The 15600-nt window shown below is 41.6% G+C and overlaps 1 protein-coding gene across 6 annotated transcripts; it reads left to right on the top strand.

Annotated features, from left to right (window-relative positions):
* Positions 1-391: 391 nt before the first annotated feature.
* On the top strand, positions 392-7886 carry LOC110492680 (aerolysin-like protein). Of its 6 annotated transcripts, XM_090203927.1 has the most exons (5): positions 691-823; positions 4995-5048; positions 5613-5643; positions 6313-6822; positions 7105-7886. In XM_090203927.1, exons 4-5 carry the CDS (start codon positions 6340-6342, stop codon positions 7552-7554), a joined length of 933 nt encoding a protein of 310 aa, XP_090060053.1. In that variant the 5' UTR covers positions 691-823; positions 4995-5048; positions 5613-5643; positions 6313-6339; the 3' UTR covers positions 7555-7886. The 6 variants fall into 6 exon arrangements, with proteins under 6 accessions (XP_036803618.1, XP_090060051.1, XP_090060052.1 ...); XM_090203925.1 differs by lacking the exon at positions 4995-5048 and having other exon boundaries at positions 525-823; XM_021567137.3 differs by lacking the exon at positions 4995-5048 and having other exon boundaries at positions 532-819.
* The last annotated feature ends 7714 nt before the right edge of the window (positions 7887-15600 follow it).

The raw sequence follows: 15600 nt of genomic DNA, 5'->3' as shown, positions 1-15600 counted from the left end.
GCACAGAAAACAATACATACAATGCATCAATCATCCATCAAATGCATTAATCAAACACACAAACATTCATCAAACATATCTATCGTCCATCAAACGCATCAATCATGAGGGTGAGGTTATGACTGTGTCCCTTTGTGTATTTACCCAGTCACCTGCATGAACCATGATAAACAGAACATATAGGATGTTTTGATGAAAAAAACTACAGTCTCAGAAAAAAGGAATCCAAAATGGTTATCAGGCTCTCCCCATAAGATAACCATTTTTGGTTCCAAATATATATCTTTGTGGTTTCAGGTTGAACTCTTGTGGGTTCCTTGCAGAACTTATTGGAACTCAAAAGGGTTCTTCAGAGGGTTCTCCTATGGGGACAGCCAAAGAACCATTTTAGGTTCTAGATATCACCTTTCTTCTTATAGTATATAGTGTATAGTATGAGTAGAGAAAGGTGTTGTTGCAAATGAGATTGTTTTGCAAGTGACTGGAATCCCCCAAAATATGTGGCAGCAAGAAGAGGAGGTGTTGCCAAGAGTGGTTTAAACTGTTGATACACGTTGGTCATGATTATATAATATCTTCATCAAAGTGAAAGGTTTTGTGTAAATTCTACAGAAAACTACTGACGCACATCATTGTATTTGCTTGAGGGGACTTTTGCTGCTATATAAGAGAATGCTTCTCCACTCCAGAGACACGTATTCAGCTGATGCATCTTTTGGTGTTAAACAATTGAACTTCACTCGGAATCTCAGAACCAATCAGTTTTCCTCCATCAAGATCTTCTATAGTCATCCTTAACACTGAGGCCTGCATATCATTGTAGGTAAGTGACACAATGTCCATGAATAATTATTATACTAATAATTATACTTGCAATATGAGGAATATTTGAGAGCTACACGTTTATTTTAACCAACTAATTAACAAAACACTTCAGGTGACAAATGCTTCCTATATTGTGAAACAGTTTCTACATCAGTTAAAAAGTCTAGCTGAACAAGCATGGTGTGGGTTTGTTGTCCCCCACAAGGAAATTTGGGAGGGGATTACAGATCATTCTCTGTCTGTCCGTTCGTATGTCTCTTTGTACGTTAGTAAAGCAAGATATCTCTGAGAGCACTGGGCTGATTTTGACAAAACTTAGGTGAATGATCCTTATTGCCATAGAGATCCATCATTTACAAAATTACACTGATTGGTCCAAGGCGGGAGCTATAGCAATTAACTGCAATTTGTTAGTCACACGCAATATCTAAATTGTCCCATATCAAATCAAATATTATTTGTCAGATGCGCCGATACAACAGGTGTAGTAGACCTTACAGTGAAATTCTTAACCAACAATGCAGTTGTAAGAAAATATGTTTTAAAAAAAGTAAGAGATAAGAATAACAAATAATAGCAGCAACATAATGTAAAAACAAACAAAATAGCATGGTGTTTTGTAAGCCGATAAGACGGCAGCCCTCCACTCCGGCGCCATCGTGAAATAAATAGGGGGTATTGCATCATTCGTGGGGGACAACATGTTTACTGTTGCCTTGTTTTCACATGGTTGACTTTGGCCTCCTAGTGTTCTGTTTTGAATTCAAAAGTATGATGTCAGTATGATGTTTAATGTGAGGTGAGTAGACTGTTGAGTGTAGTGCTTTACATCAAGCTGTCTCTTAACCTTGAATACACTGATTGACACATCTAGCATTGAGTTCTGAAATGTTCAAAGTAGGTGACTTTTGCTATCCCGGGCAAATAACAGGCTTTGTTCAGTCACTTAACCATCTTTATTATCCATAATGTATAGTGAATGCATAAACAGGCATGTTACCAACAAACAAACATTTATCTGTCTCCAACATCTGCTCCTCTGTTGTCAGAGATAGACCCGCAGCTGAACAGGAGGGGAGAGACTCACTTGCAGACATAACTGTTAATGAATCCCAAATAATGAAGTTGATGTAATTCATCACGTATAGTGTAATACGTGTAATACGGTCTGTGTGTAGCTGGTATAGGGGAGTATTGCGCAGGACAGCAAATATGAGTAAATTAAGGTACTTTACTCAAAATATACAAATGCGATACAATAAAGAGAGCCCACATTAACGGACCTTACTACATACAAACAATTACTCACAAACAGACTACTGGGAACGGAGGGTTAAATAATGAACAAGTAATTGGGGGATTGAAACCCGATGTTTAATTTAATTTTACCTTTATTTTACTAGGCAAGTCAGTTAAGAACAAATTCTTATTTTCAATGACGGCCTAGGAACAGTGGGTTAACTGCCTGTTCAGGGGCAGAACGACAGATTTGTACCTTGTCAGCTCGGGGATTCCAACTTGCAAACTTTCGGTTACTAGTCCAACGCTCTAACCACTAGGCTACCCTGCCGATGTGTAAGACAAAGACAAAACAAATGGAAAATGAAAAGTGGACCAGCGATGGCTTGAAGGCCGGTGCTGGATCTTCTCTCAGAATATTTTACATACTGATAGCTGACAATGCGTGATGACAGTTTCACCAAATGTTTTAAAAAAATCTTACCTAATGCAGCTTTAACATGAAAGCTTACTTAAATTAGATAATCTATTTCCATCTTTGAATCTGAGGCCGACATTAGCGTTGTATGTTAGTAAAATCAAATCTTAAACTACTCATCTTGCTAAGTGAAAAAAGAATGTTGAACAATGTTATTACTAATTAACTGTACATTTCATGGAACAAGCAGTTCCTAAATGATGTTGACTTCCTGGTCATTATTTGTAGTTGATCGGTATATATGACATGGTGTTCTGTATTCACATTGTTCACTTTGCCCTGTTATTGTTTTTGTTTTCACATGGTGGACGTTGGCATGCTCTGCTGATACTGTGTAATATGTGTTCAGGTGAGTGACTAAACACAGGTTTCTCTAGCTAGCTCTGCTGAGCCTGTGTAATATGTGTTCAGGTGAGTGACTAAAGACCGGTTTCTCTAGCTAGCTCTGCTGATCCTGTGTAATATGTGTTCAGGTGAGTGACTAAACACAGGTTTCTCTAGCTAGCTCTGCTGATCCTGTGTAATATGTGTTCAGGTGAGTGACTAAACACAGGTTTCTCTAACTAGCTCTGCTGATACTGTGTAATGTGTTCAGGTGAGTGACTAAACACAGGTTTCTCTAACTAGCTCTGCTGATACTGTGTAATATGTGTTCAGGTGAGTGACTAAACACAGATTTCTCTAGTTAGCTCTGCTGATCCTGTGTAATATGTGTTCAGGTGAGTGACTAAACACAGGTTTCTCTAGCTAGCTCTGCTGATACTGTGTAATATGTTCAGGTGAGTGACTAAACACAGGTTTCTCTAGCTAGCTCTGCTGATACTGTGTAATATGTGTTCAGGTGAGTGACTAAACACAGGTTCCTCTAGCTAGCTCTGCTGAGCCTGTGTAATATGTGTTCAGGTTAGTGACTAAACACAGGTTTCTCTAGCTAGCTCTGCTGATCCTGTGTAATATGTGTTCAGGTCAGTGACTAAACACAGGTTTCTCTAGCTAGCTCTGCTGAGCCTGTGTAATATGTGTTCAGGTCAGTGACTAAACACAGGTTTCTCTAGCTAGCTCTGCTGATCCTGTGTAATATGTGTTCAGGTTAGTGACTAAACACAGGTTTCTCTAGCTAGCTCTGCTGATCCTGTGTAATATGTGTTCAGGTCAGTGACTAAACACAGGTTTCTCTAGCTAGCTCTGCTGATCCTGTGTAATATGTGTTCAGGTGAGTGACTAAACACAGGTTTCTCTAGCTAGCTCTGCTGATCCTGTGTAATGTGTTCAGGTCAGTGACTAAACACAGGTTTCTCTAGCTATTCATATTTATTGTTGCGTGTACATGTTGTATTTATACTATATTATCACTGGGATTCATTTGACTCAGATATGCAGATGTGCTATGACAGTATGATGTTTAGTTGTTCCTATATAGTAGACTGTTGAGTCTAGTGCTTTATTCCAACCTTTCCTTTTCACTGCCAGCACCCGCCCGCCCGACTAGCATCACTACTCTGGACTGTTCTGACCTACAATATGTGGACGTCTACAAATGCCTAGTTGTCTGGCAAGACTGTAAACTCTCCTTTCAGACTCACTTATCAAAAATCTCCAATCCAAAATCAAATCTAGAATCAGCATTCTATTTTGCAACAAAGCCTCCTTCACTCACGCCGCCAAACTTACCCTAGTAAAACTGACTATCCTACCGATCCTCGACTTCGGCGATGTCATCTACAAAATAGTTTCCAAAACTCTACTCAGCAAGCTGGATGCCATCTATCACAGTGCCATCCATTTTGCCACCAAAGCCCCCTATACCACCCACCACTGCGACTTGCATGCTCTAGTCGGCTGGCCCTCGCTACATATTCGTCACCAGACCCGCTGGCTCCAGGTCATCTATAAGTCTATCCTAGGTAAAGCGCCGCCTTATCTCAGCTCACTGGTCACGATAACAACACCCACCAGTAGCACACGCTTCAGCAGGTATATCTCACTGGTCATCCCCAAAGCCAACACCTCCTTTGGCCGCCTTTCCTTCCAGTTCTCTGCTGCCAGTGACTGGAATGAATTGCAAAAATCGCTGGAGCTGGAGACTCATGTCTCGCTAACTAGCTTTAAATATCAGCTATCTGAGCAGCTAACCGATCGCTGCAGCTGTACATAGTCCACCCAATCTACCTACCTCATCCCCATATTGTTTTTATTTACTTTTCTGCTCTTTTGCCCACCAGTATCACTACTTGCACATCATCTGCTCATCGATCACTCCAGTGTTAATCTGCTAAATTGAAATTACTTCGCTACTATGGGCTTTTTATTGCCTTACCTCCTCACACCATTTGCACACACTGTATATAAACTTTCTTTTTTTTCTATTGTGTTATTGACTTTATGCTTGTTTATTCCATGTGTAACTCTGTGTTGTTGTTCATGTCGCACTGCTTTGCTTTATCTTGACCAGGTTGCAGTTGTAAATGAGAACTTGCTCTCAACTAGCTTTCCTGGTTAAATAAAGGTGAAATAAATCAAATAAAAAAAGAGCATGCACAACCTTGTGATCATAGATATTCCTATTTAGGGTCATAAAGCACATAGTTCAAGAATAGAGCAATACAAATCATGACTACACTACCAATGATGCAGCTGTTGCATTGCTAGCACACTACAGTATCATCACATTTAGGTAAAAGAAAATACTTTACTTTTCTGAAAACATTTGAAATCGAGGTAAAGTTTGTATCTACATTCAAGAATGAAGTTTGAATGATTCAGGTTTTAGGTGTTACTTGACTATATCTGAGTATAAGATTTAATTGAACAGACACTTTATAAGGTTGACAGACCCTGTTCTATATTAGACAGTGTCATAATAAATTAATACATACCTGTGAATACTGCTGCCTGTTTTAAAGAATATTGTCCTATGTTATAATATATGAATGCATACCTCCTAATACTTTAGCCTGTCTTAAAGAATATTGCCCTATAATATAATATATTAGTACATACCTGTGAATAGTTCAGCCTGTCTTAAAGAATATTGTTATATATTAATTCACTTCAGTCTTTATTCTTTCAGATATTTCCAAGCAGCAACTTTGTTTGGGGAGGTGAGTTTCAGCACCATAAACAACCTCATATTCTGATGTAGCATCTAACATTCATACACACCAACACGTTTATATACATCATTACACATAAGTCACCAAGTCGATCAGGAAGATACAGCAGGAGGTAGAGTGGGGAGGTGCTGGGAGTAGGAGAGGGACTCCATGGTAACTCTGAGGTTCCCAGCTGAGGAGGAAGGAATGAGTGTGATAGATTCCAGGTGAATAAAGATGGAAAGATCAGAGGAGGGTGGAGGACAAGGAGGAGTCAGGAGCAATTTAAGAACGCGTCATTCTATGTGGCCTGAGGATTGTGGAGAGATTTGGTCACCCTAGACCTGAGCTACTGTCCTGTATTTTTTAATTCCAATCCTAATCTAGTCCACCCCATTCTAATAATTCATTAACTGGTTGATAAACTGAATCAGGTTAGTTACAACTGGGGCTGGAGTGAAAACCAACAGGAGGGTAGCTCTCCAGGAACGGGGTTGGAGAACTCTGCCCTAGACTGAATTGTTGCTCGACCTCTAGTTCCTACCATGAGTCATTATTGGTTGTTGTTTGATCCTTTTATCTTGTTCTTTAAATTCCTTTTGATGCTTTGAATGTCTGAATCAGATCTCCTTTGAGTTGGAGGTTTCTTAAATTTATCTGTACAAATTTGTATTTCAGGTTACGTGACGCACACTCAAACTCAACATGGCAACCAGATTGACAACAATCGGTGGTGGAGGAGGCATGCCATTTGAATTCCACGGTATGAAAAACGGTGCCACCCTCAAGAAGATCGGAGTGGCGGTGGAAGGCTGGCAGGTGAAAGCTGTGCGGGCGGAGCTTACCGATGGGCGCGTTGCGACCTTTGGAGAAGCGAAAACTTTCACTGAGTTTGAGTTTGACCTCGGCGAGCGCATCACCAAGCTGTCACTGTGGGGTAACGGCGCCGGCACACGTCTGGGTGCCATCAAGTTCACGACGAGTAACAAACGAGAGTTCTTTGAAAAAATGACCAGCTGGGGACTGAAGAAAGAGTACACCATAGATGTAGGGTCTGGAATCTGCCTGGGGCTGCAAGGCAGGTCTGGCTCGGACATCGACTGCATGGGCTTCGTCTTCATCAACGCTGTCAACTCGACCGTGCTGACTGACATGAAGTATCCCACCCTGTCCCTCTTCAAACCCCAGGTGAGCTCTTTTATAGATGTGTGTAGACGACTAAGGAAAACTCTACCGATGCTCTAACATTAAGGGGGCTGTCCACTTTAAAACATGTAATCCAATATGGGTGTTGACATTCATCAGGCATCTCATTTCTAGGACAGTCACACACCCATACAGACACATCAGTTTTTATTGTTGGCTGTCTAAAAATCAATTGATGAGTTCCTCATTATTGATTAGTTCTTAAATGGTCTTTGTCTTGTCTGAACAATTGTTATCTTGTGTCTGTGTGTGTGTTGATTTTAGGTGACCCCAGAATATGTGAAATCCATTTCTCACCACAACGACACCTCCTTGGTTCAAGAAGAATCCATTACATACAGCAAAACCGTGACCAAGACTTCCTCCTGGTCCGTCAGCAACAAGATCGAATCCACCTTGAATGTGTCGGTCAAAGCAGGGATCCCGGATCTGGTTGAGGTGTCATCAGGGTTCAGCTTGACCGTGGGAGGGGAGCATTCCTCCAAACTGGAGAAGTCAGAGTCCATAACAGAATCGGATACCATCAACGTAAAGATCCCACCAGGGAAGACCATGGATGTTGAGATCACAGTGGGGAAAGCACATATCAACCTCGACTACGAGGCCATAGTGAAAGTCACCTGCATGAATGGCAGTCAGCTGGTCTTCCCATCCAAAGGCATCTACACCGGTGTGACTTACACTTCAGCGAGGGTATCCACAAAGGAGAGATGAGACAAGTGTATGACATCCTGAATAATAAGCACAGTGATAGAATGTGACACAATTACTAATTCTTTGTGTGCCTTCTCTGTTATTATGATCTTCTTTTGAGCGATTCTAATTGAACCATGTTGACTCAGCTCTTTATTTCTGTCTCAGCAGAGGGTATAACAACAGGTGGGTCATTTCTACAATCCGGTGCCTTTTGTGTCCAATGACATTTTAACACGTTTTGTGTGAATTATTGAGCAACATTCACTACGAAATGTTTTCTTACATGCTTAGACCCCATTTACCATAAAAAACAATGTTATGTAACTGTAATAAATTTCATTTATAATAAAGAATTTGTCTTGTGTGTCAGTAAGCTTTCGCCATATCTCCAGTTAAGTTTATTCATCTTCCATTAGGTATACTATTCATAAAACTCACAAATATTGTAATTATCATTACATTGAGTTGTTTCTCTTTCTAACTAATTTTTAATCATGATTAATTTATTATTTAATATAAGAATCATCTAATATGTTTGTTAGTACACATGCAGTCTCACACGCACATCGTTTTTTTCTCTGGTTGCACATTTAACATGCTGGTTGAAATGAGGTAAAATGGATTTAAGTTTTCCTGCATTGAAGTCCTCGGCCACTAGGAGCGCCGCCTCTGGATGAGCGTTTTCCTGTTTTCTTATGGCCTTATTCAGCTCATTGAGTGCGGTGTTAGTTCGAGCATCGGTTTGTGGTGGTAAATAGACGGCTACTAAGAATATTGACTAAAAACTATCTTCGGCCTGACAGTAGAGAAAATCGATGATCATTAAAAGAGGGTAAAGGGCTATATTTCACATACTTCCTACACATTACAGAGCAAATATGTTTTTTTGTACATTGACAGTTCACCTACGGAAATAATTTGGCAGTATATCAATCTTATTGCATAGAATTGTTAATCTGTGTGCTTTTTCTCAGAGAGGTCAAATGATAGTACTGTAGTAGCCGACTCCCTGCTGACCTAAAACAAAGAAGGGATAAAATACATTTTACCCATAATGCATTTTACCAGAATGAGTGTGGTAGGATTGCAGGGAACCGCTTGATAAGTCAGTGAGATTGTAAACAGGAGATGGATGACAGTTCCAAAATGGCAGCGTCCATGGAATTGTTTCTTGAATCTGAAAGTGTAGCAAGTGAAGTGTGTGACAATGAATGGAAAATAGAGATATCAAAGAATGGAACAAAACGAGCAAAACGTTGTGGTAGAAGACATGGACTGGTCCAATAATGCATTTCTTATTGGACATCATTTTTTTGGGACAAGGAGGTTCATTTGGGAAATCCAAGCAGTGGGGAAGGTGGTTTTCAATAAAGGGGACTAGAAGCGGCCTTGTTTTGGATCATTGTGTCGATGAAGAACAGAATTAACGTACACTGGATCTGGCTAAATTGTCCACGTCAGAAGTAACCTGTATTGATCTTCGGGGTCGGGCGCCTGCAAAAAGGAGTTATAGCTGGAGTCTCCTTGGATATAGATGATGAGTACCTTAGTCAGAAAATCCCAGGAGTGGTCAGTACACGTCACCTGACCCATATGGTAAATGGAAGGAGAAAAGTCTATCAATATTATTGTTGTTTGAGGAGACCCTACCTGAATATGTGAAGCTTGGATATGTGACATATGCGGTGAGAGCATTTTTGTAGAAACCATTACAGTGTGGGAGCTGTAAAATATATGGTCACGTGTCAATTGTTTGCAGACGGGAGAAGTATGGTATTGAAAATGTTGCAACTGTGGTGGGGATCATACTCAGGACTTACTTGAGTGCCCTGGATCAGGGCTGTACAGTAAATCTCCTATGCGGAGGCGGTGAAGAGAGTGGAAGGGCAAGATGCCACAGTGTTGAAGGTATGGCAGTGGAGGCAGGGCAACCAGTTGCTAATGTTTTAAGTCAATTAAGTGATTTGGATACCCTCAATGTAAAGAAGGTGGACTTGGTAGCATTTATAGATTCATTTTTCTTACTATACATAAAAAAACATATATATATATATATATATATACAGTTGGAGTCAGGAGTTTACATACACCTTAGCCAAATTCATTTAAATGCAGTTTTTCATCATTCCTGACATTTAATCCTAGTAAAAATTCCCTGTCTTAGGTCAGTTAGGATCATCACTTTGTTTTAAGAATCTGAAATGTCAGAATAATACTAGAAATAATTATCTAATTTAATTTCTTTCATCACATTCCCAGCGGGTCAGAAGTTTACATACACTCAGTTAGTATTTAGTAGCATTTCCTCTAAATTGTTGAACTTCGGTCAAACGTTTCGGGTAGCCATCCAAAAGCTTCCCACAATAAATTGGGTGAATTCTGGCCCATTCCTTCTGACAGAGCTGGTGTAACCGAATCAGGTTTGTAGGCCTCCTTGCTCGCACACGTTTTTTTTCTCAGTTCTGCCCACAAATTCTCTATGGGATTGAGGTCAGAGCTTTGTGATGGTCACTCCACTACTTTGACTTTGTTGTACTTAATCCATTTTGCGACAACTTTGGAAGTATGCTTGGGGTCATCGTCAATTTGGACGACCCATTTGCGAGCAAGCTTTAACTTCCTGACTAATGTCTTGAGACGTTGCTTCAATATATACACATAATTTCCTTCCTCATGATGCCATCTATTTTGTTATGTGCACCAGTCCCTCCTGCAGCAAAGCACCCCCACAACATGATGATGCCACCCCCGTGCTTCACGGTTGGGATGGTGTTCTTCGGTTTGCAAGCCTCCCCCTTTTTCCTCCAAACATAACGATGGTCATTATGGCCAAACAGTTCTATTTTTGCTTCATCAGACAAGAGGACTTTTCTAGAATGTGCAGTTGCAAACCGTAGACTGGGTTTTCTGTAACGATTTTGGAGCAGTGGCTTCTTCCTTGCTTATCGGCCTTTCAGGTTATGTTGATATAGGACTTGTTTTACTGTGAACACAGATACTTTTGTACCTGTTCCTCCAGCATCTTCACAAGGTCCTTTGCTGTTGTTCTGGGATTGATTTGCACTTTTCACACCAAAGTACATTCATCTCTAGGAGACATAACGTGTCTCCTTCCTGAGTGGTATGATGGCTGCATGGTCCCATGGTGTTTATACTTGCATACTATTGTTTGTAGAGCTGAATATGGTGCGTTTGGACATTGTTCCCAAGGATGAACCAGACTTGTCGAGGTCTAAAAAATGTATTCTCTGTGTTCCAGCACCTTAGCAGCTTACGGGCTGGGATTTATGCATCGAGGCTGTGAATGAATGGCCAGGCTGGAGTATGTCCTGGAGTATTGAGAGCAACAATAAAAATTATATTGCAAGGAAATCATTTTAAAATGTGAGAACTAATAAATTGTACATCTGAGGTCTTGGCTGATTTCTTTTGATTTTACCATGATGTCAAGCAAAGAGGAACTGAGTTTGAAGGTAGGCCTTGAAATACATCCACAGGTACACCTCCAATTGACTCAAATTGATCACTGCATGTATGGATCCCACCGTGAAGCATGGAGGAGGAGGTGTGATGGTGTGGGGGTTCTGTCATGGTTTCTAGGAGTAGTGGGTGGAGGAGTCAGGCACAGAGAGCAGAGGTAGTTCAATCGTGGTAGTTTATTCCAGGACAACAAATAACGGTAACGCCAAACACTAAGGTGCATCACTTAAACCAGCCCAACAGCAGGACCAAACAGTCCGGATTAAAGGGTCCATGAGAATCCACACACACATGAACAGAAAAACAAGCCTGCACAAAAGCAGGCGGACATACCTGATTTAAATAGCCCAAATCAAAAACCCCAAAAAGAAACAGGTGAGACTAATCAGACAAAACAAACTGAAACAGAAAGGGGGATCGGTGGCAGCTAGTAGGCCGGCGACGACGACCGCCGAGCGCCGCCCGAACAGGAAGAGGAACCACCTTCGGCGGGATTCGTGACCGGTTCTTTGTTGTTGACACTGTCAGTGATATATTTTGATATTAAGGCACAGTTAGGCAGGGTTGCCTAGTGGTTATAGCGATGGACTAGTAACCGGAAGGTTGCAAGTTTGAATCCCCAAGCTGACAAGGTATAAATCTGTTGTTCTGTCCCTGAACAAGGCAGTTAACCCATTGTTCCTAGGCTGTCCATTGAAAATTTAAATTTGTCCTTAACACTCTGGCCATCCTACAATCTAAGCTAGATGCTGTCAATCTCACACAAATTATCAATGAACCTACCAGGTACAACCACAAATCTGTAAACACGGGCAATCTCAAAGCTATCATCCTAACCAACCTACCATGCAAATACACCTCTGCTGTCTTCAACAGGGATCTCAGCGATCATTGTCTGTGTCCATAATGGGTCTGTGGTCAAATGATCACCCATCATCACTGTCAAACGCTCCCTAAAACACTTCAGCGAGCAGGCCTTTCTAATCGACCTGGCTCGGGTATCCTGGAAGGATATTGACCTCATTCTGTCAGTAGAGGATGCATGGTTGCTCTTTAAAAGTGCTTTCCTCACCATCTTAAATAAGCATTCCCCATTCAAAAAATGGAACAGGTACAGGTACTGACTGCCCTTGACCAGCACAAAAACATCCTGTGGTGTACTGCATTAGCATCAAATAGCCCCCGCGATGTGGAACTTTTCAGGGAAGTTAGGAACCAATATACACAGGCAGTTAGGAAAGCAAAGGCTAGCTTTTTCAAACAGAAATTTGCATCCTGCAGCACAAACTCCAAAAAGTTCTGGGACACTGTTCGTCATAAGGAATGGACCCAGGTGAGTAGAGTTCCACATGTTTTAATAAATAGAAACTCACCAAACAAGTACAAATGAAAAGTCCCCAACAATCAGCCGGGCTAGACAATGTGGACCCTCTCTTTCTAAAATTATCCGCCACAATTGTTGAAACACCTATTACTAGCCTCTTCAACCTCTCTTTTGTATCGTCTGAGATCCCCAAAGATTGGAAAGCTGCCGCGGTCATCCCCCTCTTCAAAGGGTGTGACACTCTAGACCCAAACTGTTACAGACCTATATATATCCTACCCTGCCTTTCTAAGGTCTTCGAAAGCCAAGTTAACAAACAGAGCACTGACCATTTCGAATCCCACCGTACCTTCTCCGCTATGCTATCTGGTTTCCGAGGTGGTCATGGGTGCATCTCAGCCACGCTCAAGGTCCTAAATGAAATCCTAACCACCATCGATAAGAGACAAAACTGTGCAGCTGTATTCAACGACCTGGCCAAGGCTTTCGACACTGTCAATCACCACATTCGTCGCGGCAGACTCAATAGCCTTGGTTTCTCAAATGACTGCCTCGCCTAGTTCACCAACTACTTCTCAGACAGAGTTCAGTGTGTCTAATCGGAGAGCCTGTTGTCCGGACCTCTGGCAATCTCTACTGCGGTGCCACAGGGTTCAAATCTCTGGCCGAATCTGTTCTCTGTATACATCAATGATATCGCTATTGCTGCTGGTGATTCTCTGATCCACCTCTACACAGATGACACCATTCTGTATACTTCTGGCCCTTCTTTGGACACTGTGTTAACTAACCTCCAGACGAGCTTCAACGCCATACAACTCTCTTTCCGTGGCCTCCAACTGCTCTTAAATGCAAGTAAAACTAAATGCATGCTCTTCAACCGATCGCTGCCCTCAAATACCTAGGTGTCGGGTTAGATTGTTAACTCTTATTCCAGACTCACATTAAACATCTCCAATCCAAAATGAAAGGTAGAATCGGCTTCCTATAACGCAACAAAGTCTCCTTCACTCATGCTGCCAAACATACCCTCATAAAACTGACTATCCTACCAATCCTTGACTTCTGCGGTGTCATTTACAAAATAACCTCTGACACTCTATCACAATGTCATCCGTTTTGTCACCAAAGCCCCTTATACTACCCACCTGTATGCGTCCTGTATGCTCTCGTTGGCTGGCCCTCGCTACATATTCGTCGCCAAACCCACTGGCTCCAGATCATCTTTAAGTCTTTGCTAGGTAAAGCCCCGCCTTTTCACAGCTCACTGGTCACCATAGCAACACCCACCCACCCATAGCACGTGCTCCAGCAGGTATATTTCACTGGTCATCCCCAAAGCCAACACCTCTTTTGACCGCATTTCCTTCATGTTCTCTGCTGCCAATGACTGGAACGAATTGCAAAAATTACTGAAGCTGGATACTTATATCCCCCTCACTAACTTTAAGCATCAGCTGTCAGAGCGGCTTACCAATCACTGTACCTGTACACAGCCCATCTGTAAATAGCACACCCAACTACCTCATCCCCATACTGTCATTTGTTTTGCTCTTTTGCACCCCAGTATCTCTGCTTGCACATCATCATTTACACATCTTCAACTCCCAACGTTTAATCTCCAAAATGTCTCCACTATGGCCTATTAACCTTACTACGTTTGCACACACTCTCCATAGATTGTTCTATTGTGTTATTTACTGTACATGTGTTTATCCCATGTGTAACTCTATGTTGTTGTTTTTGTCGCACTGCTTTGATTTATCTTGGCCAGGTCGCAGTTGTAAATCAGAACACAAGGTGTCTACAAGGTGTCAAAAGCGTTCCATAGGGTTGCTGGCTAATGTTGACTAATGTTCCCACAGTTGTGTCAAGATGGTTCAATGTCGTTTGGATGGTGGACCATTCTTGACACACACAGGAAACTGTTGAGCATGAAAAACCCAGCAGTGTTGCAATTCTTGACACATACCGGTGTGCCTGGCACCTACTACCATATCCTGGTCAAATGCACTTGTAAATCTTTTGTCTTGCCCATTCACCCTCTGAATGGCACACATACAAAATCCATGTCTTAACTGTTTCAGGGCTGAAGAATCCTTCTTTAGCCTGTCTCCCCTTCATCTGTCTCCCCTTCATCTCAAATGCACTTGTAAATCTTTTGTCTTGCCCATTCACCCTCTGAATGGCACACATACAAAATCCATGTCTTAACTGTTTCAGGGCTGAAGAATCCTTCTTTAGCCTGTCTCCCCTTCATCTACACTGATTGAAGTGGATTTAACAATTGACATCAATAAGGGATCATAGCTTTCACTTGGATTCACCTGGTAAGTCTGTGTCATGGAAAAAGCAGGTTACTGTTTTGTGCACTCAGTGTATGTGTTACATTTCACACACACAATAGATAAGATACCGTGCATTCGGAAAGTATTCAGACCCATTCACTTTTTCATGTTACGTTACAGCCTTAATCTAAATTATTCTAAAATGGATTAAATATTTTTTTTTTTACAAACAATACCACATAATGACAAAGCAAAAATGGCTTTTTAGAAATTTTGGCAAATGTTATAAAAAACTGAAATATCACATTTACATAAGTATCCAGACCCTTTACTCAGTACTTTGTTGAAGCACCTTTGGCGGCGATTACAGCCTCGAATCTTCTTGCTACAAGCTTGACACTCATGCATTTGGGGAGTTTCTCCCATTCTTCTCAAGCTCTGTCAGGTTGGATGTGGAGAGTCAGTACACAACTATTTTCTGGTCTCTTCAGAGATGTTCGGTCAGATTCAAGACCAGGCTCTGGCTGGGCAACTCAAGGACATTCAGAACCTTGTCCCAAAGCTACTCAATCGTTGTCTTGGCTGTGTGCTTAGGGTTGTTGTACTTTTGGAATGTGAACCTTTGACCAAGTCTGAGTTCCTGAGCGTCCTCAAGCGGGTTTTCATCAAGGATCTCTCTGTACTTTGCTATGTTCATCTTTCCCTCGATCCTGACTAGTCTCCGAGTCCTTGCCGCTGAAAAATATTCCCACAGCATGATGCTGTCACCACCATGCTTCACCGTACGGATGGTGCCAGGTTTGCTCCAGACATGACGCTTGACATTCAGGCCAAAGAGTTCAATCTTGGTTTTATCAGACCAGAGAATCTTGTCACCTCTCTGACCAAGGCCCTTCTCTCCTGATTGCTCAGTTTGGCCTGGCGACCAGCTCTTGGTAGAGTCTTGGTGGTTCCAAACTTCTTCCATTTAAG

This window comes from Oncorhynchus mykiss, chromosome 16, assembly GCF_057628025.1.
Source record: "Oncorhynchus mykiss isolate SJ-2025 chromosome 16, ASM5762802v1, whole genome shotgun sequence".
Lineage (NCBI taxonomy): Eukaryota > Metazoa > Chordata > Actinopteri > Salmoniformes > Salmonidae > Oncorhynchus > Oncorhynchus mykiss.
The sequence above is the reverse complement of the archived record's forward strand: the minus strand, read 5'-3'. Positions and strand labels throughout refer to the sequence as shown.